Below are 27,135 nucleotides of genomic sequence, written 5' to 3'. Positions count from 1 at the left end.
AGAGAACATTGTAGAGGTCACTTCTGCTCACAACTGATAGGCTAGATCAGTCGCATGGCCCACCCAACCACAAGAGAATCAGGCAGCCTAACATATTTTGCAAAAAACACCAATAACTACTACATTGTGTGTGGGTGGGGGTTAATGGATGTGTATGCATTTATCCTTATCTACTAAGATATTTTCTATTTCTTTCACCAACAGGAAAGTTGACCCCGTCCCAGAAATGACCACTCCTGAGAAACTATACTCCAGTATCAAGCAGACTCTGAAGTATCTAAATTCCCACCTGCCAAATGGCAGCCATGTTATTTTATACGGCTTACCAGATGGAACATTTCTCTGGGATAATTTGCACAACAGATATTATCCTCTCGGTATTAGTTGAAGATACTTTTACTCTTTAACAATGTCAGTTTTACATCGTTCAAATATATGTAGTTCAAAACGTGTACGAATACACCTAAAGTGCCACCACAGGGCATAGGTCAGAACTGGTGGAAGGCAAAAGCCCTGAGGTACGCTTCTAAAGGTCAGTATCCAAGATGGTCAGAACCAGATCCAAAGTCAGAAAGGGCAGAAATTTTTAATGTAGAATTAGGACAAACCGAAGGGTAAGAGTTTAATCAGGAAACTCCTTTAAGGAAAAGTGAAACCTAGAATAAGTGGATAGAGCTCAAGTCAGAGAAGGGTTTTTCCAAACCTCAATGGTGAGTGCCCCCTGATGGCCAGAATTCTAAGAAATTCTGTGGACCCTGGTGGCAGTTAAAATTGTACACAACACATCCTCCAATGAGCTTGCTTCCTGCTTCTACACTCTCTTGGAGTCCTTGGCTCTGAAATGCTTCGAAGATCTCCAGAAACTTTCAGGAGCATCTCTAGCATTCGAGATTCTTTCTAAACATTGTAAAAGTAATAGTAATTCACATCAGGAAGGGCTGCCATGCTGATCCTTAAAACAATCCTGTTAATCCAATTAATAGTATTTTTGTTAATTCCATTTTATTGGTGAAAAGCCAAAAGCTCTAAATGTTGCATGACTTATTGTATGTGTAATCTGGGTGTAGTAGGGCTCTCTCTCTGTTTGGGAGAGAATGTCCTTTCAAAAAATATTTATTATGTGCCAGGCACTGTTCTAGGTACTGCGTAACCAAAAGTGAACACAATAATCAAAAATCCCTGCCAACATAGGCTTGTATTGCAGTAGGAGTATGCCAGAGGATGATAAGTATTACTAGATAAATTGAGCAGGGAAGGGCTTAGGAAGTGCTGGCCTCAGGCCTCTCTGACAGGCATCTGCATTGAGGGGCCTGGGTTCCCTCCCCTCAGCCCCATGTCAACAACATGTGTGCCAATCTCATTAAAGAGGCGGCCCCTTCCCTGGAATGGTCATAGCCTCCTCCTTAGACCGATCCCTGCTAAAGTGTTCTGGAGGTCCAAGCAGTTTCTAATGAGTCAGGTGAGCAATTCAAAGGGAAAACCCTGCAACTCCTTCCTCAGTGTTCACCTTGGGGGGTGGGGGTGGCGTGCTTTTCCTTGCATTAATAACTTCTCTGTACCTTTCCAGTCTCCTCTTCTCCTCCTCCCGTAGTCTCTGCTTCAGCCAACCCCCACCACCTCCCTCAGAAAGTTTGGCCCTTCCTAACACATGAAAAGAGCAGGTTCCCTTTAACCAGTTCTCAAAGGACTTTGGTGCCTTCACCAGGGGGACAACAGTAAATACCCACATTCTAGGCTTCCCACCAATAAGATGGAAGTCATTTTTTCCCTTCAGTTACTTAGTGCACCACAAATATCATTATCATCCTGGCCAAACACTGTCCGACCTCCCAAGAGGAAAACATGTTCCTTCTGTTCCACAGCTTTGACTGTCACCCTTAGAAATGGTATCATGGTCACACAGAGAGCATGATTCCACTCTAGGTTGCCTTAACACAGGAAGGGCAGTCACATGAGCCAAGAATGTCTCTTTGAGCCATTGAGGTTGAAAATTTCAGTTCCCCCAACAAATGTTTTCAGATTCCTAGATTTCTCCCATACTAAGAAATGCTTGGGGAAGGGAAGTTAAGGATAGGACAGGAGAGATGGGCTTCCAGTTTACTCTATCACATCAATGGGGACTGGACTTTGGGTTTTCTGACTTCAAATCCCATTTTCTTTCCATGAACTCTGGTTAGACAACTCCATACTTTCTCTCGGATATGCCACACAATTCACTTGTAGGTAATACCACAGTAGGTAATAATGACACGGTACAATTTGGAAGGGAGGGAAAGAGGGCGACTGGGGAGACTCACCAATCACTTTGCTGGATTCTCTAGGCCAGTAGTTCTCACATCGCCCCTGCTCATTATCACAACTGGAGAAGGGGTGCTACTAACATCCAGTGGGTAGAATCCAGACATGCTCCTAAACATCCTGAATGCACAGGACCACCCCCCACAACAGAGACTATCAGTAGGGCCAAGGTTGATGGATTGGCCTTGTCCTCAAACGCCCTTTCACCAGCCACTAATCAGGCACCAGCATTTCACAGCACAAAAGACGAAGAAGGAAAAGGTAGAATGCGTTTGTTCTATATAAACAGACCTGGTTTGGGGTGGGGGCAGAATCCAATTAGGAACAAAGTCGAAACCATCTAAAATTTGTTTAATTTTTTTAAGTTATTATTCATATCCTAAATTATCCCTGCTGCCTGGTTGCCATGGAAAATAAATTATAAATTCCTCAACGAAGCTTTGGTATCCTTCCTAGACAGCCTGGGCAAGTAGGTGGGATTTACCCAGCTTCCTCATTTCTCCCTGGGCTGGCACATAACTCACATAAGATGAGAGACTTGAGGGGAGGGCTGCTCCCCTACATCTCAGCTCTGCTCCCACTTCAAATCCAGCCTCTGGACCTTCGTTCCCATCTGACGTAGGCCAGGGTAGAACAGGTTAAGCCAGACCAGTCTCAGGGTTTGGCTGCTCTGCCTAGGTTAGAGTAGGTCTTGTCTTAATCAATAGCCAAACACAGAGTCTGATTCCCAGGGCACTGTGTGAGGATTGTGTAAGCAAATAAGCAGGGTTTTCCATTTATTTCTGTCTTTGAGCCTAGAAACATGGTGACCATGCACTTTAGACTTGACTTTAGCCACCCATTAAGGATTAAGGAAGAGGTCAGGAAGCAGAAAGAGCCAAACAGAACTCCTGGGTCAGTGATACATTTTCTGTTGCCTCAGTAGGACAGGTAGAAGCTCACCTAAAAAAAAGGTTAAATGCTGTAACGTCGCATCAGCAGGTAGTGGAGGCCCAGGGCAAGAACAGATTCCTAGCTCCCTCCTGCCAAGAAGGAGGGGGTAATAAATCCCTCCTGGCATCTCTTAGCCATGTTTGAGTTACTACCCAATCCAAGTCTGGCTGCCAAGGACTGCAACAGCCCCACAGTCTCTACCAATAACTAAAATTCCTAGCGAGAATGTATAGTGTTTTTGAGGAATTACCAGAAAGTAAGTCTCACACATTAGGATTCTACTTACATAGATCTTTTCAAGCTTGACCAGGGATAAGTGCTCTCAGACACAGTCTATGAGAAAGGCAAACTTTTTTTTTAATTAACATATAATGTATTATTTGCCCCAGGATATAGGTCTGTGAATCACCAGTCTTACACAATTCACAGTGCTTACCATAGCACATACCCTCCTCAGTGTCCATTACCCATCCATCCTATCCCTCCTTCCCTCCCCACCCCTCCACCAACTCTCAGTTTGTTTTCTGAGATTAAGAGTGTCTTACGGTTTGTCTCCCTCCCCGGTCCCCTTTTCCCATTTTTCCCTCCCTTCCTGCCATGACCCCCCACCCTGCCTTTCAAATTCCTCATATCACAGAGATCATATGATAATTATCTTTTTCTGTTGACTTATTTTGCTTAGCATAATACCCTCTTGTTCCATCCACATCCTTGCAAATGGCAAGATTTTGGTTTTTGATGACTGCATAGTATTCCTATATATATATATATGTATATATATATACATATATATATATATATATACATACATACATACACATACCACATCTTCTTTATCCATTCATCTGTTGATGGACATCTAGGCTCTTTCCATAGTTTGGCTATTGGGACATTGCTGCTATAAACATTCAGGTGCACAGAAAGTCAATCTTTCCATAAATATGTCTGAGAGACCTATTATGTGCTTTGGGGGTAAAGTTGATACTAAAATGGTGTCCTTGTCCTCAAAAAAAAGAGAAAAGATAATTCCACTGGGGAAAATACTGTATAGATCCTATCAGTGAAATCACCTTGTGCCACTAAGATTGGCACAAGCCATGGGCATTCTGGGAACTACCTGAAGTTCCCAGAAGACTACAGTCAAAAAGTCCAGGATTGCTGCCACAAATAAGTCTGCATGTAGACCTTCCTTGAAAGGCCTCTGCCACAGAACATCAACAACTTAATTTTTCCCCAATTACTCTTAAACTTGAAACCTAATATATTTTAAAGTACCTTGCAGCATATCTTATTTTATTACTGGCTTACCTCCTGTCTGAGTTCTTGTGGTTTTACTAAGGCTTTATAAGTTCATATGGTATTTCATGGAGGCTGATCTTTGTTGGTACTAAGCTTTTATCTGAGTTGCAATCCCACCAGCGTTAAGTAAATGCCAAAGACTTTGCCCTAAAGAACTAAAAAAGACTGAGACGTGAGCTGCTACTATAGCTAGTTGGGGAAGAATATGCCCTCTAATCTTCAAGGGGAAATATGGCAGCCACTGGGCCAGCCCACTGGCTCCCCACTCCTTGTGCCTGTGCATGCGCATGAGCGCGCACGCGTGTGCACACACACACACACACACACACACACACTTATAGTGCCTCAGCCCTCATAATTCCAGTCCTGTTGCCCCTGTCCTGGGCAATTTTTGACCAGCTTTTCTTCACCAGATTCATTTTCTGACCAGAATGTGGCAGACACTGCTTCTTTATAGGTACAACATGTAGGTGAGCTCAATCTTTATACCAAGGCTCCTCGATATGCAAGAATACCATTGAAAAGTAATACCTAAAAGGAAAGCGTGAATAACCAACTGACAATACCAATAGATGGAGAAAAGCATAAGAATTATTTTCCCTCCTCCCTTTCTTTAAACTATAAGCCCAGCTGACCTTCCACATGGCTAACTCCAGAGTCACCCTACCTTCCATAGCAGAAATCCCGGAGAGAAGGGAAACCAACTCATTATACCTTTCCCAGTTCCCTCCCAACTGCAGCTAACATGCCCTTATCCTATTCAACAGACCTATCTACTCAACTAAGAATTTTTCCTATAACAACCTTGTCTAATTAGAGCTAGTGCCAGATGAGCAAGAAGATGAGGGGAAAGGGACAGGAATGGAGAGAAGGCTCAGAAGGAGGACACACGTTGTGGTCTAATCCTAAGTTGTGCTGGGACCTCAGCAGTAGGACAGCAGGGAGAGAGTAGTAGGCCAGGATAGACAAGGCTATGGCTGGACTTAGTCCTTAGATGGGAGCCCGCAGATGAATCCCCAGTATCCAGTAGCAGGACAAACTCTGGTCCCTCTGGATAGCAGAGCAATCCAGCCTTGCTGGTGGGAAGGGAGAGTGCAAGAGTGTTCCTTATAGTCAGGCCTTAGGTGACACCACACACAGGTTAAAAAGACTTCAGCCACTGGGCAAGGGAAAGAGAGAGAGGCCAGTTCTCAGGGAGAGGGGAGTCATCAGGGCCAAGCATGTCTACAGGGCTCCGGCCAAGCATGTCTACAGGGCTCCAGCCAAGCTACCTAAGGTTAATTACAAGGCCGCAGCCCAACAAGAACAAACACAACAAAACAAGATGGCAGAGGGAAGCTGCAGCTCAGGGGCAGTGCCAACAGAGGCAAGAGCCAAGTCATTGGGACACAGGATGGAGGATGGGAGTGCAGGTAGGGGGTGTTAGTCACTGCAGCTAGCTAGGCTGAGACAGACAGGGACACATACAGAAAGGTAAATTACAAAACACACACACACACACACACACACACATATGCACACATGTGCACATATCCAAGAGAGGGAAAGAAGCCGGGTGGTGGAAAGCAGGATCTTGGAGAAAGATGAGAGCTCAAGGCTTCATGTTGAGCATAAAATGAAAGCAAAGACAGAAGCCAGTGGCTTGGGATTCATCCAAAATACAAAGATGCAGACACCTTTGAGAACAGAGGAGGCCTGGTGTGTCATTGTGACTTTAATGGCGATAATAACCCTGTGGTTTCCCAGGCTTGGGATGCACTCACCCACACAGAGAGAGAATACATATTTCCTCTATGACAAGAAAATTGAATCTATCTTTCAGTCTAACTGATCTGAGGTATAAGTGAAAAATAAGACTGTGTTCTCTCACCTTTAATCTTTCCTTTCACTCCAAGATAGGTCCTATTATTTTCCTTCATTTTTTCAAGTGTGAGAGAAGTGTTAATGGATAAGACATCAGTAATTTACCCCTGAGATTTGGGAGGGCCTGGGTTTTGTGTCTCAGCCACACCATGAAAGTCAAATCGCCCCCAGGGGTAGATAGGCTGGGAGGTGAGGGAAGTGGGGAGGTGTGTGAAAAGAGAGAGGAAATAACCCCCACAGAATCTGGGTCTACAACTGATGTTTGGAAATACTCTGGATGAACTCACATATGGCGCTTAACACTTCTGTTCTTTTTTTTTTTTTTTTCAAGTTTTATTTTATTTTTGTAGTCATCTCTATGCCCAGTATTGGGCTCAAACTCACAACCCTGAGATCAAGAGTGGTGAGCTCTTCCAGCTGTGCAAGCTGGGTGCCCCCACCTTTATTCTTCTGTACCTCTTAACCTAAACCAAAAAATAAATTAGAGCTAGTAATTAGGGCCCAAATAAGATATGCACCGGGCTGTGAAGGGATAGGACGGGTTGTCCTCTCCCATCCAACAGCCACCCATGCACGTTTGGAGGCTTTCAGTCTACTAAATGTCAGGGAAGTGCATGGTCAGATCTTCAGACACCCAGAATGTCCCAGCAGGTCCTCATCATGGGATAACTGGGCAGATCTGAGTGTTGCATAAAGTCACAAAGGAGGGTTTGGTCAACAACCACCTTGAATGCTCTTCATACCTCGTAGGAACTTGGCATGTCATACCATTGCCAGGACAGAGCCACTGCTCTGCAAGTCCTTTGTTAGCAGTGTTCCAGTCTGTATGGGGCCTTTGTATCCTTCTACCTGGGCTCCAGATAGGGGCAGAAGCTCTTAGGGCGCCTCCCCAGCTCGGTCTGATTTCTAGGGCACTCAGGCCTTCTTCAAGAGGAATAGCTGAATGAAAACTCAGGGCAGGTCCCTGGAACTGCCACCCTTCTCAGGAAAGGCAGGGTCACCCACAAGTGTCCCTAGTTGGCTGCTAGATCTGAACAAGTACAACATACCAGATCTTTGTGTCTTCCAGGCCAGCTCAATAAGGATGTGACCTATGCACATTTCTACTCCTTCCTGAACTGTCTCCAGGTGAGCCCACAATGACTTGTTCCAAGGCCGCATTCCCTGCTACTGGCCTGGTTCCTCTGTAATCAAAGCCGTGTTTTCTTACTCTCAGGTCAGCCCCTGCCACAGCTGGATGTCCTCCAACAAGACGCTCCGAATTCTCACTTCAGAGGTGGGACTCTAACAGCGCCTCTGATACCATCCTTGATCGTTCTTTCTTGTGTTTACTGCAGCATTTCCACGGGGGAGGGGATCTGGGCAGGGCAAGGGCCGCCAAGCTAATGAATAAAAACATCCAACTGCCAGTGTGTTTGAGAAGCCAAGAGCATGTGGGCTGCCCTGTCCCTCTTTCTGCCATGCTCTGGGTCTGTGGCTCTGACTGTCTCTCAGTCGCTGTCTCTGTGGTGTGCCTTTCTCTCTTGTACACACACATATATAGACACACGTATACCCTGTTTAAAGCTGGTCCTAGGCATATTTGTAGACAGAGGAGTGAGCAAGGTTAGGCGCACAGACGACCAGTATTCCCCTCAAGGTACATGAGGACCAGGTGCTCTGTAACCTTCCTCTCTTCTCTGAGGGGATCCATGGTCCATGTACTTATTTCATGGATGGTGGGTAATCTCTTTGTAAGAGACCTATTGATTTTTTTTTTTACAGAAGAAATATATTTCAATTAAAAAAAAAACTTAGGGAATATAAAAAACCTGAGACACAAAGAATAATAACAAAAATTACCACAAATCCCATCACCCAAGTCAATATGTATGCACGTCTTTCCTATATTACTTTCATAGATATTTGGGGGATTTTTGCCTACACAGTATCAGAGTACACATATTGTTTTGTGCCTTCCAGTGTTCATAAGTGATTCCTCCACATCATGATTTTGTAATCATTTTAAAGCATACAGCATATGAATGTACCACAATTTATTTCACCACTTAGTGTTGGACAGATGAACCTTTTTGTACGCCGATCTATATTTCTTTCTATACTGTGTCTATTTCCTTTAGACACATTCTTAGAAAAATTATTGGGTCAAAGGGCAAGCCACGTTTAAGGGTTTGATCCCATTTCCAAATTGCTCTCTAGAAAGGCAAAACAAATTGACATTCTCAGTCACCTCTCCCATGGCAATATTCTATATTATCATGATTATCCATCTTTTATTTGCCAATCCCATGGGAAAGAAGGGTTATCTTATTTCTTTAATTTTCACTGATTGATTCCTAATGAATGTTAACAGTTTTGTATGTTCATTAGCTGTTTGTGCATGACTAGAATTTCACAGGCAGCATCCCTCCGCTGATGGCTCCAAGAGAGGGTGGGGACTATCCATTTCTTTGTTCTGCCTGAATTGTCTCACTAAAGTCTAGGTTTCATGGAATTCTCCCTGTTTCTTTTGTATTCAGAGAGCAAAACAACTCTCCAATACACTGAAAAAAATTGCAGCCAGCCAGAAATTTACGAACTTCGATCTTCTCTACGTGGATTTTGACTTCCAAGAAGGTAAGTTTTGCTTGGAGTCGGTACTGACACAAGACAGAAGTAGCCACCACAGTTTAGAGCCTGACTGAGCAAAACCTTTATAAGCCAACGGGCAGTGGATTGGGCAGCGTGATTCCCACACATTCGGGCACACACACAGCTCCGAGTACTGAAGAAAGATCGAGTGTGAGGCCCTTTCAGGGAGGAGGGAAGCTTACCATCACCTCATTACACCATCAGTTTGGAATCCCTGAAGCCACAGAGCCAGTGACCAGTTGGAGATAGCTCTGGGCCCGGAGCCAGCAGATCAATGGAATCACCTAGATCATTCTTGCCAGTTCACCAATGCTCTGCTTACCTGTGGGCTAAAGATGAGTGTGGCAGGAATGAGGGATAAGGCAGTGCCTCCCCTGTGTGGACACGGAATGACCTTGGGACTCAGCTGCAGTGTAGATTCCCAGCCCCCACACATGATGTAACTTATCAGAGCCTTTAAGGAAGGGATCTTGGATTTGCCGGAGGCAAAGTGTGTCCACTCTCCCAGCTCTCTGGAGAGAACACGGCTCTTTCTTTTCTAGCATTCTGTCAGAATATGGGGGTCATTGAGGAGTGGCCACACAAAAATGGGTGTGATTATCAGAGCTACTGATTTATCCTTTAGGTCTTAACTCTGGAAAATTGTTATTTATTGACTTTAATCCTCCCAGCCTCATTTTCATGGCTAAGCACTTGTTATACAAGAGAAAAGCCTCCTGTTGATTGACTGCCAGCTGAGATGATGCTAATGGAAAGCTTTACAGTGTATGCAAATGATGGAAGAGGTCTCATCCAGAGTTTATCATCTCTCTCTCCCTGCCACCAACATCCCCAGCCCCAGCAGCTGGAATGAAGCAGATGGCCATCATGAATTATCAAATTTTACATTAGCTGACACGTATTGCATTGCATACCCTTGTACTTCAATCCTGAACAGCCTTTCAATAGGACTGATCTCCCTTAACTAGATTTCCTGCCTAGGTGATACATAATTGTCTCCTGGGGAGAGACGTTTTGATAAATAACCTCTCATTAAAATGCAGAGCTAAAGACTCATTAATGAATTCCTGGTGTAAACAAATGCACCACCAAGTGATCTTTGACAATCATCAACCTTGAATATAGATAAAGTTATTAAAAATATAATAAAGTCGAACATTCACATGGGACTTTTCCTTTTCCGAAGTAAACCCTAGCTCTGTCGTTTATTGTCTCTGGGAATGTAGGCAATTCCCTGAACATGTCTAAACGCTCCTTTCCAAATCTGGAAATGGGGCTACCATATCTACATAACAAATCTTTGTGATGACTATATGGAAAAAAATGTGTAATTCTCCTAAAGGCTCTGCCTGGTTCATAGCAGGTGCCCAGGAAGGAGTAAGGTCCCCTCACACCCTTGCTGCTCAACATGTGGCTTAGGGCAGGCAGCGTACCCCCACCCCCCTGATCTGGGGGCATTATAAATGCAGTCCCCAGGCCCCACCCCTAATTAGGGCCTACCTAATTGAAATGTGCATTTTAACATAATCCACAGATGACCCGTATGCACGTTACAATTTAATAAATGGGGCTCTGTAGTGCCCCAAGGTTAAGGATTTAGTCATCTGAGTTTTACTAAGTCTTACCATGTTCTGTGTAGGTGCTGGGAATATCGCCATCAAAAAAAACAAAACAGCCCTTATCCTCACGAAGGATAGGGGAGAAGAGGTTTACCCTTGACCCAGTGCTACCCACTTCCCACTGATGACCTCACAGGCGTGAAGCAGAGGCTCATCGGCCCCTTCTTGTCCTCACAGCAACAGTAAATGCAGGATAAAAGCTAAAAGTTCAGTGAAATGGAACATTCTAAACCAAATGGCAGTGGGTCATCTTATTGAGAAGCCTCCTCCATATTTGTCCTTACTTGGCAACAATCATCAGCAGGTCAGGGACTTTCCTGAGAGACCTTTATTAAAAATCAATCCTGAAGATCCAGGTTGGTAGAGGGCCTTCTTTGCCTTCTCCATATGAAGTTAGGGGCACTGCTCCAGGGAAGACATCCAGGGCCAGCGGGAGGGAGCCTACAGGCAGGGGAGGTGGCGGCCCATGGTCTGCCCCCCTTGAACAGCCAGTACAGAGGAGGCTCATTCACTCCCAGATCCAGCTCCGTGGGTAACCGCCATCCCTGCGAAGCACATGACCCCAGAAATCATAGCGGTACAATGTGCTGTTGTAGAAAGCCCAGCATGCCGGCACCAGAGAGAAATGTGCCCCAATCCAGCTCAGACACAGAGTGACTGCGTAACCTTGAGTAGTTAAATAATCACTCTGCTTTGCTCTCTTTTGTGTAGGATAACAATAAGCCAGGGAGCAGGTGGGGGCGGGGGTAATCCCCAGGGCTGTGTGAGGATTGAAACAACACTGCAATGTAGCGAGAACCCTGTTAGTTGACGTCCTCCCACCACTGCTGTCATCTGTATGTGCTCGACTACGTTCTTCTAGGGCTTATCATAAAAGAATAAATGTTGATTCTCTTCCGATGTCCAACCTACCTCCCATGACCGATCATACCTGTGGATGACTTAGGCATAAAAACCGCATAGCCACTTATGAAACCTGTTGTCTTTTTTTTTTTTAAGATTTTTACTTATTTATTTATCAGAGAGAGAAAGAGAGAGGCAGAACACAAGCAGGGGGAGCAGCAGGCAGAAGGAGAAGCAGGCTCTCCACTGAGCAAGGAGCTCCATGCGGGGCTTGATCCCATGACCCTGGGATCATGAGCTGAGCCAAAGCAGATGCTTAACCTGCTGAACTACCCAGTCGCCCCTGAAACCTGCAGTCTTCAGGTCACATGGAAATCTCCCCTCTCATTTCAGTGCTGTATTTGAGCTGACGAATGCCTCACAAACATCCCCATTTTTCATAGCAAATGGCCTGTTCCACCCCCTGTGACCGAGCAAACTGCCACTGAGGGCCGCTGTCCCTTGAGGGTAGGCATGAGCCTATCTGTTCTGCCCTCTGACAGCGTCAGTCCCACAGTGAAGGGCTATTGCTCATCTCCAAAGATTCTTTTTTGTCTCTTGCTGACTCATCCTCTAACTGGTTATGAGCTAAACAGAGGCAGCAATCTTTCCTCCCTTCAGGAAACCCCAGCTGGAGCAGGTGATATCCTTTTTTCTTTTTCTGTACCGCACCTCCCAAACAGAGGAAGGAAAGTGCCACTTGGCTGACAAGGCCATTTTTACACTGACAGTTTAAATATACCAGCTGCCCTCAGTTTCCAAGACAACTCAATTGGAGTAAACTTGGTTCTTAGTTCTCCCCACGTGTTTGTTTGTAAAACAGCCAATGACTTCCTGGTGCTGACCGGAATTCAGATTTCTTGTTTTAAGTATTTGCTAGTGTTGCTGTTCATCCAGGAGCTTCCGAGTGCTTATGACTCTTCTTCAGTGGCCTCTGTTGAAAAGCTGGTCATTCACAGAGCTGCCTTGACTTTACAGATAGAGAAAATGCGTCATGCATCAAATCCCAAGAGATCATTCGTGATTATTCAAGAAGTTTAATTCAGGTCTTCTGAAGAAACAGGAATTCATTTACCTATTTTTTTTTAAAGATTTTTATTCATTTATTTGACAAAGAGATAGAGAGCATAAGTAGGCAGAGAAAGAGGGAGAAGCAGGCTGTCTGCTGAGCAGGGAGCCCAATGTGGGACTTGATCCCAGGACCCTAGGATCATGACTTGAGCTGAAGGCAGCTGTTTAACTGACTGAGGCACCCAGGTGCCCCATTTACCTATTTTTAATTGTGGTCCCAGGCAGGAATAAAATAGACCAACTTACCATGCTGCCCCTGCTTGGATCTCCTCCTCTAAAATCAGTCAGAGGGCACCTGGGTGGCTCAGTCAGTTAAGCATCTGCCTTTGGCTCAGGTCATGATCCTAGGGTCCTGGGATCGAGTCCCACATGGGGCTCCCTGCTCAGTGGGGAATCTTGCTTCTCCTTCTGCCTCTGCCCCTCCTCCTCCCTCAATGCTCTCTCTTTCTCTCTCAAATAAATAAATAAAATCTTTTTTAAAGTTAAATAAATAAAACCAGTCAGAGAAGAAATAGAGTTCAGTGGTATTGCATTTATTCTAAGAAAGCAAAATTTCCCCCTAAGATCAACAAATATAAAAGGGTCACTCTGTCTAGCACTGGTCACAGTACAGATATAGATAAAACCTTAAACTCTTGCCTGTGAGTTTCTGATTCTCTCTTTAAGTGTTATAATACTGATGTCTACAGATTTGCAATGATGGGTAACCCTCACAGACACAATAATCGTGTTGGAAAACTATGTTTTTCACTCTGAATAGACTGATTGTAGCCTTGGTAACCTGCGGCATTTCTTTTAATGCCTGTTAGATTATTCTCTACGATAAGCCAGTTCTTCTAAAGACTGGACTCCTTTGTAGTGAGGAGGGATAGGGACTTGTGCAGCAGCAGAAACATGTTTCCTGGCAGGAAGGAATATGTTATCACAGACTCCCAATATCAGCCGGACGCAAAATATGGAGGAGTGAGTCGGTGGTGGCCATTTTGCAGGAGAGGAAGCCAATAGGAATTGGTGGTCCTGTGTGTAGGACTTAAGACCACCAGCAGGATTTTTTTTTTCTGAGCTCTGGGAAGGGCAGCAGTATTTGCAGCCCCTCAGGGAACAGGGATTGGGTAGCAAGCATGGGTAGCATGCTGCGATAGTAGGGCTAATTACAAAAGCAGCATGGTGCTGATTCAGCTCTGGGACAGCCTTCACTTGCACAGTCAAAGCTTCTGGTAGAATTTCCATTCCTTCCTTTGGGGCATGATGGGGGGAACCAAGAGGGCACACATTCCTGCTCTTGAGTCTTCATGGGGTGAAGAGGGAAGAGCTAGAAAAATTGTAGCCACGCCTGCTCCCCTCTCCGAGCGCCAAGGAAGTGAGGGCGGGGGTGACGCTGGGAGCAGCCAGCTTCAAATCTCTCTCTCTGGAGGCTCTCTAGGGATTTCAAAATTTCCTTGAGGAGTTCTTCCTGACCATATGATATCACGGTAGAGAGTTCCTGGTGGCGTTGCCTTGGAGCATCTGACAGTCTTGGTCTCTTAATCCTGTTTGAAGGGCAGTTTTATTGCTTTTTGACACTTTGGGGCTCACAATATTTCCTCGGTAGCCATACTCACTCTAAATGTGATGTTGAGATCATTTCATGTAATTATATTTCTGAGAAACTGTATGATTTTTAATGGTGGCGGCTTGACATATACAAGCAGTATCTGGGAACGGCAGCCCACCTAAAGAGATGTTAACAAAGTGTTTAATTTTCCCCCTTCTCTTGCAATACTCTCCCACTGAGAAATGAGATGAATTTACATTGGTGTTGAATATTTCAGAGCTCACCTTTTCCCACCGCCCTCCTCCCTGCACAAACCACATTCACCCAAAACCCTGACACATTTTCCTCCTGAGTTAGAAAATTTAAAAAGAGAGAGAGAGAGAGGGGCGCCTGGGTGGCTCAGTGGGTTAAAGCCTCTGCCTTCGGCTCAGGTCATGATCCCAGGGTCCTGGGATCGAGCCCCGCATCGGGCTCTCTGCTCAGCAGGGAGCCCGCTTCCTCCTCTCTCTCTCTCTGCCTGCCTCTCTGCCTACTTGTGATCTGTCAAATAAATAAATAAAATCTTTAAAAAAAAAAAAAGAGAGAGAGAGAGAGACCATACAATGGGAAGGTCATTTCTGTTGAGAAAGCCTCCAGCCAGAGATAACAGCCCAGAGCAGCCACGACTGAGTAAGCATCAGCCCGACAGGCCGTGGGAAGCTCTGACATTTTCCATGTGGTCCTTGCTCTCCGGCACTGACCGTCACTTAGAGAAGCGGGTCGCTAACCCTCTGGTTGTGTGTGCCCTGCAGTCACAGAGGAGTGGCGGAAGCGAGGCGGGCAGCCCTGGCAGCTCATTGAACCGGTCGATGGATTCCACCCCAATGAGGTAAGTGCGGTCACATGGCAGTTGCTGAAGGCTATTAGGTTCCTTGTAAAATATAGTCAGGCGTCCATATGTTTGTCTTTATGCCCTTTTATTCCAGAAAGATGTACTCACTTGTCAAAGATAGACGATTCAATTAAAACAAACTGAAAATCAGAATAAAAGGCAAGTGAGATCAAAATGATGCCTGGCTTCCTGCATTTCTTGTCATGTGTGCGGAGCAGTCCTCACAGGCTGCCAGCGAGAGCCTACAACATCGGCTCTGTTTTCTAGGGGCTGATGTAAAAAGGGGCATACATCATAGCCTCCATAAAAAATAATAATAATAAATCAAATACTCAAAAAAAAAAAAAATCACAAGGACTCCTGGAAGCGAGACCTATGAGAAATTTCTTCTATGGATCTTTCCAGAAAGGATACTGGATGAGAGAAAAACAGTGTCCATAGCAATATCCTGCCGTAAGAGCTGTTTCTTAACTAAGATTCCAAAGTTCAGTTCTGGAAAGTAGTTCTAATCTGGCCTCCTCACAGAGCTAGAGGAGCTGGTGCGTGGGACTCTGTCCCTTCCAATGCTCACCCCACTCATTATCCCAACTTCAACCAGAGAAGCTCTACTTTTATCTGTCATATATACTGGACCTGCTTGTGATATTTCTTCATTTATGAAAAAAGAAAGAAAGAGAGGGAAAGAAAGAAAGAAAGAAAGAAAGAAAGAAAGAAAGAAAGAAAAGAAAAGAAAAGAAAAGAAAAGAAAAGAAAGAAAGGAAAAAGTAAAGGAAGGAAGGAAGGAAGAAGTAAGTATGGGATTAGTCCTGCCACTTTTCAAATTTTGAAAAGCTGGCAATCCTTTGCGACTCTAGCCTTTCTTGCCTAGTTTTAGTAAGGATGGCGTGGCCGTGACAAGGGTCTAAACCAGAGAAGCAGTCCTGGTGTGCTCTCCCGGTAGCCTTGGTCTCAGTGGTCAGCCAGGCCACAGGGAGGGCTGACCATCCCCTTGGGAACCTGAATGGAATGACAGCCCACCTTCCTTCAAGCTGCAGGCTCGCAGAGTACCCAGGCAGGGCTAAGAACTGTCTCAGAGGAAACAAAAGAGAGTGCCACTCTGTCTACAAATGAATAAACAGTGGAGTCCCATAAATGCTGGGTAAATTGGAAGTGAGCATCAAATGCCCATTTCCCACTTTAAACAACTGAAAAAATAAATCTAGGAAATGTACCTCAGAATATCTAACTTCCCTGTGTATCATGTGGATGAACTGATCCAACAGAATTATTGGCTAGAAGCTGGTTAAATATTAGAGTCTGCACCCCATAGAATGATGACTTTTGTCTTAGGATGATTTTTAATATGGAGACCTTCTTTCTGGCAATAATTAGGCAGTGGTTCTTGTCATTCCTGCATATCACAGAGTTTTACTTTTCTCATTCTAGAGAGAATTGTGGATATGAAGAAATGTCAGAGAAGGAGTTAATTAGGAACAAACTAAGAAGGAGAAGGTCAAAAATGGCTTTATTTTTATCCTTTGGGACATACTTGTCTGATCCATCAAAAGACCATCCTGTCCCTGACACTTAAAATAATATTAGGGTTCAAAGTCTGTCACATTAGGGCTCTATCTTGTACTGAAACAGCTTTGCCTATAACTGATCGTTTAGAACAGGGTCAAAAGCTGAAAATTGGGGCAGAGGTGGGAGGGGTAGCACCAGGCTAGCTCAGTCGGATAGAAGATGCGACTCTTGATCTCAAGGTCATGAGTTCAAGTCCCACGTAGGGCGTAGAGCCTACTTTTAATTAATTAGTTAATTAAAAAATAAAAAAGCAAAAAATCATTGTGTGCCATAATCACACATTACTCCTGAGAGATTTGTTCCCGTACTGGTGGTCCACGATGGCATGCTGAAGCCACATTCAAAGTGAGCGACGGTGAGTAGCCATGCATAAAACCTGCCTGTTTATCGTATATTGAGCCAAAGAGTCCAGACTGCAACTTGCCATGCAAAAATGTTTAATGAGTGCCTAACACAGTGAAAATTCAAGAGTCAACAGGAAGCTGCCCCTGACATCTAAGGAGATGGTAGTCTAGAGGCGAAGAATGACAAGTGAACAGACAATTAAATACAGTGTGGTCGATGTCTCCAGTCACATGATCACCAGGCTATGGGAGCATTCTGCGGGGTGGGATGGGAGAGAGCAGAGTTTGGAAAAGTTTTCAGAGGAGCTCACTCGGAGCTAAGAGCAGGAGCTAGTCAAGTGCAGGGGAAAAGGGAGGGGCTGCACAAAGTGTTCTGATCGGAGCAAACTGCATGGGCCAAGACCTGCATGCAAATAAAATAAATAAATCAAAAAAGCCAGCAGGGCATGTTGGAGGAAATGAAAGTGCTGCAGTATGGCTGGGTCATAGAGTATGGGCGTGGGGTTGAGAGAGAGCAACCAAGCACACTTACTCAGGGACCAGATCACATAAGGTCTGTAGGGGGGGGTTGACCTTTTTCCTGTGGGAAAGGAGGAGCCACTGAAGGTTTTCATGCAAGAAAGAAAAATAACCAGACTGTGGTAGCAACTGGAGAATAGTGTGGTGGGGCCCATCCTAGAGACAGGGAGACGGTCTGGAGGGTGCTTCTGTGTGTGAGAGGTGGTGGCCAAGGGGAGTGGGGAGAAAGAGAAAGGTGTGCACTGGCTGGTTTCCCACAGTTAAATCAACAGAACATGGCCATTTACTGGACGTGAGCATGGAAGAGAATGAGATGCTAAGCATGACATGGGAAACTGGAGAAATGATTCTGTTGCTAGCTGAGGTGAAGAACACAGAGGGCAGGGTGATTTGAGGAGGAGTTTGGTGCATGTTGGATTAAAGGAGCCTGCAGGACATCCAAAATGGGGGTGTCGTTTTAGCAGAGAATATACAAGCTTAGAGCTCAGGAAGGGGTCTAGGCGGAAGCTACAAATGTGAGCCTCTAAGCACATTGTGACTTAAAGCCTTGAAGAGGAGCCTCTCGGCCTACCCGCAAGGTCCCTTCCAGATGATGCCCCTTACAGCAGAGGCAGCACTGATGGCTCCTTTTAGAACCTTAGGTTATTATTTAAAAACTAATAACTTAAAACTGCCACACACGTGTGTACTCACACATACACACACACATACACACACACACACACACATAAGCAAATGATCCACAAAATATAGGGTGCTATGGGAGTCCACGTCTTTTCCAGATGGGCAAGGTTGGTCTAAGGGCCTCACCTTAATGGCATGGACATAATACCAACAAAAGGAGTAGACTCTGGCCACATTCACATGTCTGCCCACCAAGTCCTGTACATCTCAGCAAAAACAGTTGGTGTGGCCTGTAACCACCAAGGAGGGAGCAAACTTTATCCTATTGGCCAATTTTTTTTTTTTTTCCTAAAACCCTACAAGAGAAGTACTAGAAGTGTGATTCAATTGCTCCAATTTTCTTAGGAAGGCAAGTTTAAGTATAAACATGAGTTGTGTTGAACAGTTCAAATTTATGATTGATACACTAAAATATTTTGACCAAATTGTATCGACCATCTAAACCCTTTGCTTATATTTTAATGGAAAATAACCAGGCATAGAAAAAAATCTTAGTACAGACTGACAACTGTGTTACCTTTTCATCTCACTGCCCAAATGTAGAACCAGAATTTTAAGAAATATCTTCTTCAATAGGAGAGGGGAAAGTAGGTTATAATGCCGGACTTGACAGTTGATGGGATTTGGTGGGTGGGAAGGAGATGACTCACAGGACTGGGCATCTGGAGGAACAGAAGTGAAAAATACCAAGGCAAGGAACCCCGAAGAGGAAGGGGGCAGATCTGAGCATTCTGAATTTGGGGTCCTTGCACAATATCCAGATGGAAATGTCTAAATCACCATTAGATCAAATTGATGGGTTCTGATCTCAGGACAGGGGCCTGGCCTGGAGACACAAGTTTGGAAATCATCAGTATCTAGTTGAGAACTAGGGACACTTGTAGGGTTGAGACTGGCCCATGGGCTCAACTTGTGACCGTGGCCCATCACAGAAGGACCCCCTAGAGAGGAGACCCAGGAGATCATTTGACACCTCCAGTAAGAGCAGGTATAGTAGAGAGGGGGGAATAGCTGACTGAGAAACCGCTGACCAAATACAGAGAAAGTTCAACTTATAAAAGAAATAATATGGCCAAGACCTAGATCTGTGGCCTGTGGAAGCCACAGCAGTTCTACTATTTAAAAATATTTAAAAATCTCTGCAAAGCTAAGCCTCTGAATTGGTACTTAAAAGACCTCTGGGCCTAGAGTCAGACAACAGTAAACAGAAAATATTGGAAGAGCCACAGACATACATCAAGTCCAGTGTCCTTGTCTACTCTGAGACCACTCAGCTAACCATCCCTGATACCTCCTGCCTTAGCAGCTTTGCCCCATAGAGCTCTCTGCAAGACCACTTCCTCTCCTCTCACGATTTCAGTAGCAGCTCCAACCAGCCTCTTAAAACTCTTCCCGCAAGCAATAAATTTTCCAGGACATTAACTCCCCTCCTTTCTCTTGAACCCTGAACCTTGTGCATCGCTGGAAGCAGACATAAGATACTAATCAGTGGATTGGTTTTTAATTGTATTTATATCTTTGGCTTTAATATTTATTGTGTATATAATTGGTTATTAAATGTTAAAGCCTCCAGTTCTTTGTTTATCTCAGCCGGTAAGTCCCTGGGAACCCAAGGTCCTGAGTGGACTTGTGGAGTCCCCCAAAGAAGGAAATGATGCTCGCAGTGGGGAGGGTGGAGAGGAGGGCCTCCTGGGCCAGGGAACCCTCAAACATTTTGGGCTGGCCCTGCCCGTGCATCGAGGACTGTATCTGTTCAGTTTGCTTCAGACATAAAGCCAGCTAGCAACAGTGGCTCTGGAATGACACACTGAGTCAGCACAGAGAGGGCCGAGCTGGGAATTTCCATTTTCCCATAGACGTAAATGTTTAAATACATCTTAACACCACTGACATGTTGTTGCTTTACAAACTTAAGATTAATTGGGACAGGAATGCCTGGATGGCTCAGTCCGTTGAGCGTCTGACTCTTGATTTCAGCTCAGGTTGTGATCTCAGGGTCCTGGGATGGAGCTGAACGTCAGGTTCTGCCCTGGGCATGGAGCCTGCTTAAGATTCTCTCTCTCCCTCTCCCTCCCCCTGTCTGCTCTCTCTCTCACTCTCTCTCAATAAAAATAAAATTAAATTAATTGGGTCCAATAGATGATGTTTCTGGGCAGATTAAGAGCCCAGGGAAGCAGAGCCATGCCTTCCCTGTGGTAAGGGCTTCCCTGCAGGCGTTTAAAAGCAGTTTTACCAAGATAGCCCAGAATGTTCTTCCTACAGGAAAAATAAATTCAGAGTTTATTTTTAACTTTGGTCTCATAAAACCCAAGAGTTAAATTTAGCAAGGGTTCAACTTTAAAGGGATCAGGAATGATAAGTTTTTGGTGAAACCTATGCAATCTTGCTTTGAATTGCATTTTTTTATATATATATTATAAAAAGGTAGTTACTGTTCAGGGTTTGATTTTATAGTTGTCTTACTAATGAGTTCTATTTTGTAGCAAAATACATAAAATTAGTTTATCAAGTAGGAATGCGAAGGGATCCCGGATCGCGTCCAGCTGTGAGCCCCGCTGGGCTTCTGTGGTGTGCAGATGTGTCTCAGGAACCTGTGGGGCGGACCCAACGGCGTGTGTTCACGGGGAGGACCAGACGCTCTCCTGGAGAGGAGCTCTGCGTAAGTCCAACTATAGTTAAGAGAAGAAGCGTGGCTCCGTTTAAAAGCTGTCATCAGAAGGGAAAGAGAGTCTAGAAGACCTACAGTGGCTCTTCCAGAAACTGCGCCAGGTTCCCACCCTCCCTTCCCCTCTCCGGGCACTCCTGCCTCCATCCCGGGGGATTCTAGGGCCGCACATCAACCCTGGAAGATCTGTTTCGCCAGACCCACCTAAGTCAATGGCGGGGTAAGTCCCCCTGCTTTGTTGCCCCTTCTGGGAGAATTTCGAAGAGGAGCCTTCAGAGTGGACCAGGAACCTCCACGTGGAATGGGCACCGTGAGCTTCTGAGCAGCAGCAGGGCCTGCAGGCGGGCAGGTGAGGGTGGCGGTAACCCACAGAAGCACTGGGGCTGCAGGAACACCTGCAAAAAGGCAGCAGGGCTCCTCCGAGGGTAGCCCAAGGGAGCCGCCCCACCTGTTGGACTTAGCAGTGGGGTCTGCACGCACCGCAGCGGGGGCTGCCAGAGCTCGCACGCCGCATCACCCGCAAAGGGAGAGACACTTACGGGCCCGACTGAGTTAACCGGGAAGTCCTCCTGAACCAGAACCTCCTCTTGGCCAGCACTGCGCTGGGCGGGAGGTCACCCGCGCACCTGCGTGGGAGGCAGGCGAGCCCCGCAGTCTCGGAACCCCCTCCAGGTGCTCGGTCTCCGCTCCCCGTCCTGAGGACGGACGCCAGGGAGGTGGATGCCCAGAGTCTCCGCCGGCGAGCCGAAGGAGCTCGCGCGCCTCTGATGGAATACCTCGCCCTGAAAAAAACCGTGATACAGATCTACCTTGAGCGACACAGAAACACATTCGTAATACAGAGGGAAGCAAACAAAAGCGGATTACAGACTGTGGCGGCGATGACTCAGCTGTATGCGTTTGTCAACGCTCGCGCGGCTGTTTACTCCAAGAAGTTAATTCCACTGTGTGTAAATTATACCTCAGAAAGAGCAGACCGTCAGATGATATTTACAGAAGGATCCGCTCTCTGTGTGCCTCTGTGTGTGTGTGCGTGTGTGCACGTGGGCTCCCTCTTTATTATAATTACAGATAACTTTCACTTACTCTGTTTTCTCCTTTTGCTTAATTGTCTTGTCAGATTTTTCTCACATGAATAAGGATTGCTTTACTGTTTTAAACCATGACCAGGGAAGCACAAAAGAATATTTGCGTTCAGGGAATAGCTCACCCAGAGTAATGAGGGGAAAGGGTGGCCGTTCCCTGCCCTGGGTATCATAGGAGTTACAACAGGAGGCTGGTCCTAAGAGAAGCCCACAGTAGATGCTCAGTAAACGCTTGTCACATGAGTGAGTGATGAGAGTGGGTCATCTTACCCCAAATCTCCAGTTTAATAATAACCACGTCGCTCTTGCTTTAGACTCAGTGTGTTAGCAGTGCACACTCATAAATATTTTCATCTCCATTAGAGTGACAGCCAACTAATTGCTTTCAAACCGAAGAGTTACCACGTGCACAAAGCTGAGCTCTTTCCTTTTAACTTTCCTCTTCTTATCCTCACCCCATCTCCTCCTTTATTAATTTAGATTGGGAAATAAATAACCACAAATGTCTTGGTTTTACATAATTGTTAGGAAGACAGCTTAGGTGTACCACGTAGCAGAAGGGCAGAAAATAAAACAGGAGAACCAGTAATTTTCCACAGACCTGGCAGCAGCTTCCTTTGTTGAGAAATAGCAGGAAAAACAGCCACAAGACCAGCCTTCTGTCTTCAGAAGATGCTGATTGCTTGGTGTCTGAGACAGGAGCAGCCCGTTCCTGGAAACCTATGGGCTTAATAGTTATCCTGGGGGCGGGAAGGGAGGTGGAGGGGGAGCAGAGGAGGTGGGAATGGGCATAGGCCTGAGTGTGTGTGTGTGTGTGTGTGTGTGTGTGTCTGTGTGTCTGTGTCTCTGATGGGGTAGGATGGCTATGGGGTATGTGGTGCGTGGTTTTGGAGGGTGAGGTGTTGGGGGTATGTTTCTATGTGGTAGGGGTGGCGGGGTGTGTTTCTGTTAGGCACCACATGGATATGATCAAGATTACAGTGTTGGATACACAGAACTTGGGTCCAGCTCAGAAGGCTCAGGAACATATTAAAATACTGGGGGTATTTAATGTAGCAACTTAACGAGTTCTAGTTTTTTCTAACAGCTGCTAAAACCTTACACGCAGTTTAGACCCAGAAAGGTCTTTAAACCATATACTCTAGCCCATTCATTTTGCAAGTGAGACAATTGCAGCCCAGAGAGTAGAGGGGAACTGCCTAACATCCCTCAGAGACCTGGCAGCACTACCTGTTGCAATGGTGAACAGGACCGGCCCTTTGGGGACAATGTCCATGTGGTTCTGAATAAAGTTGGGGACATCCCTGAGCACCTGCTCTGAACAGTGCGTTCCCCCCAAAAGGCCTTCAGCAACCACATTTCTCTGTCAGCATTCCCTTTGCCAATGTAGCCAAGTTAGGACATCTGGGCCTAGCCAGGCCCCATCTGCTAAAGAAGGGCATTATCTGCAGAGAAAGAGTCCTCATCGAAATCATGTTAGTGACGAGCCAGAGGATTAGACAACCAAGACTGGATCCTGCTAACACTAGGAGTAAAGGGAAACCTGCCGTTTCCCACAAAGGAAACCAAGCAACCAGAGGGTAGGCATTAAGCTGGAAAAGCCAGAGACCGGGCTCACCCTAGAACCCCAGCCACTCTCTTTGTTCTTATAGCCTCCTTCAGCTGGAGACTCTGCAGCCTCGTCTCCCAGGCATCCTTGGTTTCCCAACGTGCCATTCTCCTCCACACCTCTGTGACTTTGCACAGGCTGTGTCCTCCACAAGGTGTACTGTTTCCCACACCACCCATCTGGGGGAACGCCCCCCTTGAAAACAGCTCAGCCACCACTCTCTTTAGGGAGGACCTGTCACTTCCCCCAGCAGAGCCGGCACCTCCTCCCCTTCCAGCATTGACAGAACCCCCGGTGGGTTTGGTGTCGTCATTTTGCATGTCTGGAGTTCCTTGAAGGAAAGACTTACCCTGTTAATCTCCAAAACCTAGGCCTTAGGCCTGCACTAGATGTTAGCTGTCCACAGATAAATGAAAACATACATTTGCTGTCTGTTACTAAATAAAAAATCAATCACCTCAACGTTAGCAGCTCAAAACAACACAGAAGTCATAGCTTCTGTGAGGCAGGCAGTTTTGGGCGTCTACTTAGGGTCTCACAAGATGGAAATCCAGGTGTGTCATCCCAGTCCCATCCTCATCCAGAGAGTCAACTGGGGAAGAATTGCTTTCAGATTTGCTTAATTTGTTGGTAGAATTCATTTCCTTGTGGTTGTAGGACTGAGGACCCAGCTTCTTGCTGGATGTCAGCCCCTGCCATGCAGGCTTCCCGACAAGCCTTCTCCCTTCATCAACCCCACAGAGTCTCCCAAACAAGTCTGCCAGCAAAGCAGAGTCTTAGATAATGTTCCACAGTCACTGACGTGACATCCTTTTACCTTCGCCATATTCCATTGATTAGAACCAAGTGATAGGTCCCACCCACAGCAAGGGAAAAAGATTCTACAAAGACACAAAGCGAGGAATCATGGGAGACCATCCCAGAGTCTGCCCACCAACAAAGAATATGGTAAATCCTGCTGCTAAATTCTTTACTTTGGTATAATTTTCCTTTTGTTCCTCCTTTGGGTTCTCTCTTTCAGGTGGCTTCCCAGCTGTTGGCAGATCGCTTCTGGAAGAAGGTGCAGCTCCAGTGGCCCCAGGTTCTGGGAAAGGAGAATCCGTTCAACTCTCAGATCGAACAGGTGTTTGGAGACCAAGGGGGCCACTGAGTGCCTCTAGGAGACCCACTCCTGGGAAGCTCAGGGAAGCAAGAACTTGGGTGAAATCATTCAACGGATGGTTATGGGGCTGCCATTTTGCCGGCCCATAGAACCCTCTTTCGCAGCAACTTTGCAAAGTGCTTTTCTCTCATTTTGGAGTCAATCTGAACGGCAGTGTGATGCTGAGTGTTTCAGGGAGCAGTCCCCTCCATTTGTCCCTCAAATCACCTTTAATAAAGTGTTGTAGCTGCCATTCCAAGCAAGAGAGGGTATCTCTGCCCTCTAATAGCTAATTGTTCTAAATACAAATTCAAAGTCCAGCGATGCTCGGCAACTTAACCGGGGTCTTGGTGCCCCAGGGCTGAACCTCAGTCTGTTGCTGCTTCTCTGAGATGGCCAGCAAGCTGGGGTAGCCCCTGGGAAGGCTGCTGGCTGGCTGCCAAGGACTCTCAGAAAGGAACACAAGACTGCAAACACAAAATTTGGTACAAACTTGAATGTTTATCTAGAACAAGAAAAGAAATCACAACAAATGACAAATTTTTTTTTTAAATTTACAAATAGCATAAGCCCCACAAAATCCAGATGATTTAAAAAATGACAATTTTTCTTTCTTTAAAAGGTTTTCTTACATTCGTTGGCTGCATAATCTCATCATCTTTCCCTATAACAATGACTTGGTGATATCATGGTCTACAGAAAGGACAGAAAAGCAAAAATGCGTTGCTTTTTATTGATAATTTAAAGGAGTTTCTTTCAGCTGCCGAACTCATTGGTAAAGTCAGGTACATTTTTAGGATTGTTGTCAAATTGGGAGCATCTCTATCAAATTTCTGTTGAGTGAGAGCTGTTAGAGCTGTGCTCCCTATTTGGAGTATTGTTCATGTTTTGTGTGCAATATAAGCCCAGGAATTCTGGTAAATTCTATTGGACACCATTCTCGTTGGTGTCTCACCTCCCTTGCCCACATCTGATGCAGCCATGGATTTTGGGGGTCAGAGGGTGTAGGTGTACACCCAGACCCGCATCACACTGCCAGCACCCGACTTCACATGGGCACGTCTTCCTACATTCTGCCCTCAGGAGCTTGCTTGCCACAGCCCAGAGATGTGGGACTGTTCTACTCCAGGGATCCCAGAAGCCAGGGAATAAATGCACCAGCCACTTCCTTTCATGGTCAGTTTGGGGAGGCGTTCAGTGTATTCTCAGGGGCAGAATCAGCCCCTTTGTTTTTGCAACAATGTGGTCGATGGTGCTTCCTTCTACTCTGTCACTCTTCTTGTCCCCTCATTCCTGCTCTCGGGGATGCTTCCCAAATAAACCACCTGCACCTAAGTCTTTGTCTCAATAGAGACAAAGTTAAAATGATGGTATGTGCAGAATTGTGTATGCGTTATTACTGAATATATTCCTGATATGCAGATGCTTCTCTTTCAACTAGACATCAACGCAAACCAAATCTACTTACAGTACACCGTCCATTGCCATGGACCAATGTCTGACTTTGTGCCTTTTACACCTGTTTCTCCTCCGTGATCTACCTCTTCCCGTGCTGGGAGCTGTAGGATACATTCATACTGTGATCTGCCCATCGGCCCTGCACCCTTATAACCAGGCTGATGAACCTGAAAGTCACCCAGCTGTGCCCAGAAATCACTGCAAACCACATAAATATTTCCACATACACCCACCCTAAATGGATCTCCGCTTCCGCTGCCCCCAAATTCCCATGGCTAGCCCACAGCCACAAGATGGAAAAGAAAGTATAAAGAGAAGCAGCAATTGTGTTTAAAATACCCTGCTTTTGCCAATTTTACAAGCAGGTAACCATGCGAACGCATTACTTGGGCCCCTTCCGAGGCTTTGGAAGGGACCCTAAACTTAATCTCTTTTAGACTCGTGGTCAATCCACCTCAGCTCACAAAATTAATTTGCCAGATGGTGTGCCAGTTCCGTTTTAGGGGCCTAAACACTTAAAATGTTGTCGACCCATTAATTTCTGTCCCCTGGACAGAACCCTTACTTCAGCCTGACCAGGACATGTCCTGGGGAGATGGATCAACAGGGGACCAACATGCCAGTGGGAGGCCTCTTGTTTCCAGCAGGAAATACAAATGAGGAAAGTGAATCGGAGCATATAAGGTGTGGAGGTGTAAGACTACAGAAATCTTATCTGTCTCCTTGGGGCATGTATCCACTAACAGCGTCTTTGTAAGTCCATCACTGGTTTTGGTGTTCCAACATCTCGTGTTATGTTAAGGACCAAGATTCCAATACTTGTCATAGCATTGTTTTCTTGTTTTTTTTTTTTTTTAATCCTAAATCTTAAGCAGGTAGTCTCAAGACATACACAGAGATCTCTGCACTAAAATTTTGTATTCCTTTAGAAAGAATTCTATTTAATCCTCACTCTTTTTAAGGTGCTTTCAAGTTATTTTATTGCTCTTCTAACTTCTACTTTCCAGGCTACTTGTGAAGCTGATAATCTCATATTGCTTTTGCTGTTGCTGGGGGGATAGAGAAT

At 45.6% G+C, this 27,135-nt stretch overlaps 1 protein-coding gene across 4 annotated transcripts in view; it reads left to right on the top strand.

Annotated features, from left to right (window-relative positions):
* AOAH (acyloxyacyl hydrolase) overlaps positions 1–26,018 on the top strand; it is a 163,141-nt gene extending 137,123 nt beyond the window's left edge. For all 4 annotated transcript variants that reach the window (XM_047695588.1, XM_047695589.1, XM_047695590.1 and 1 more), the window contains 6 exons: positions 205–377; positions 7,463–7,521; positions 7,610–7,669; positions 8,913–9,009; positions 14,922–14,998; positions 24,492–26,018. In XM_047695588.1, the coding sequence (XP_047551544.1) occupies positions 205–377; positions 7,463–7,521; positions 7,610–7,669; positions 8,913–9,009; positions 14,922–14,998; positions 24,492–24,620 (595 nt within the window). In that variant the 3' untranslated portion in view covers positions 24,621–26,018. The remainder of the gene's footprint in view (positions 1–204; positions 378–7,462; positions 7,522–7,609; positions 7,670–8,912; positions 9,010–14,921; positions 14,999–24,491) is intronic.
* The last annotated feature ends 1,117 nt before the right edge of the window (positions 26,019–27,135 follow it).

This window comes from Lutra lutra, chromosome 11 (genome assembly GCF_902655055.1).
Source record: "Lutra lutra chromosome 11, mLutLut1.2, whole genome shotgun sequence".
NCBI lineage: Eukaryota > Metazoa > Chordata > Mammalia > Carnivora > Mustelidae > Lutra > Lutra lutra.
The sequence above is the reverse complement of the archived record's forward strand: the minus strand, read 5'-3'. Positions and strand labels throughout refer to the sequence as shown.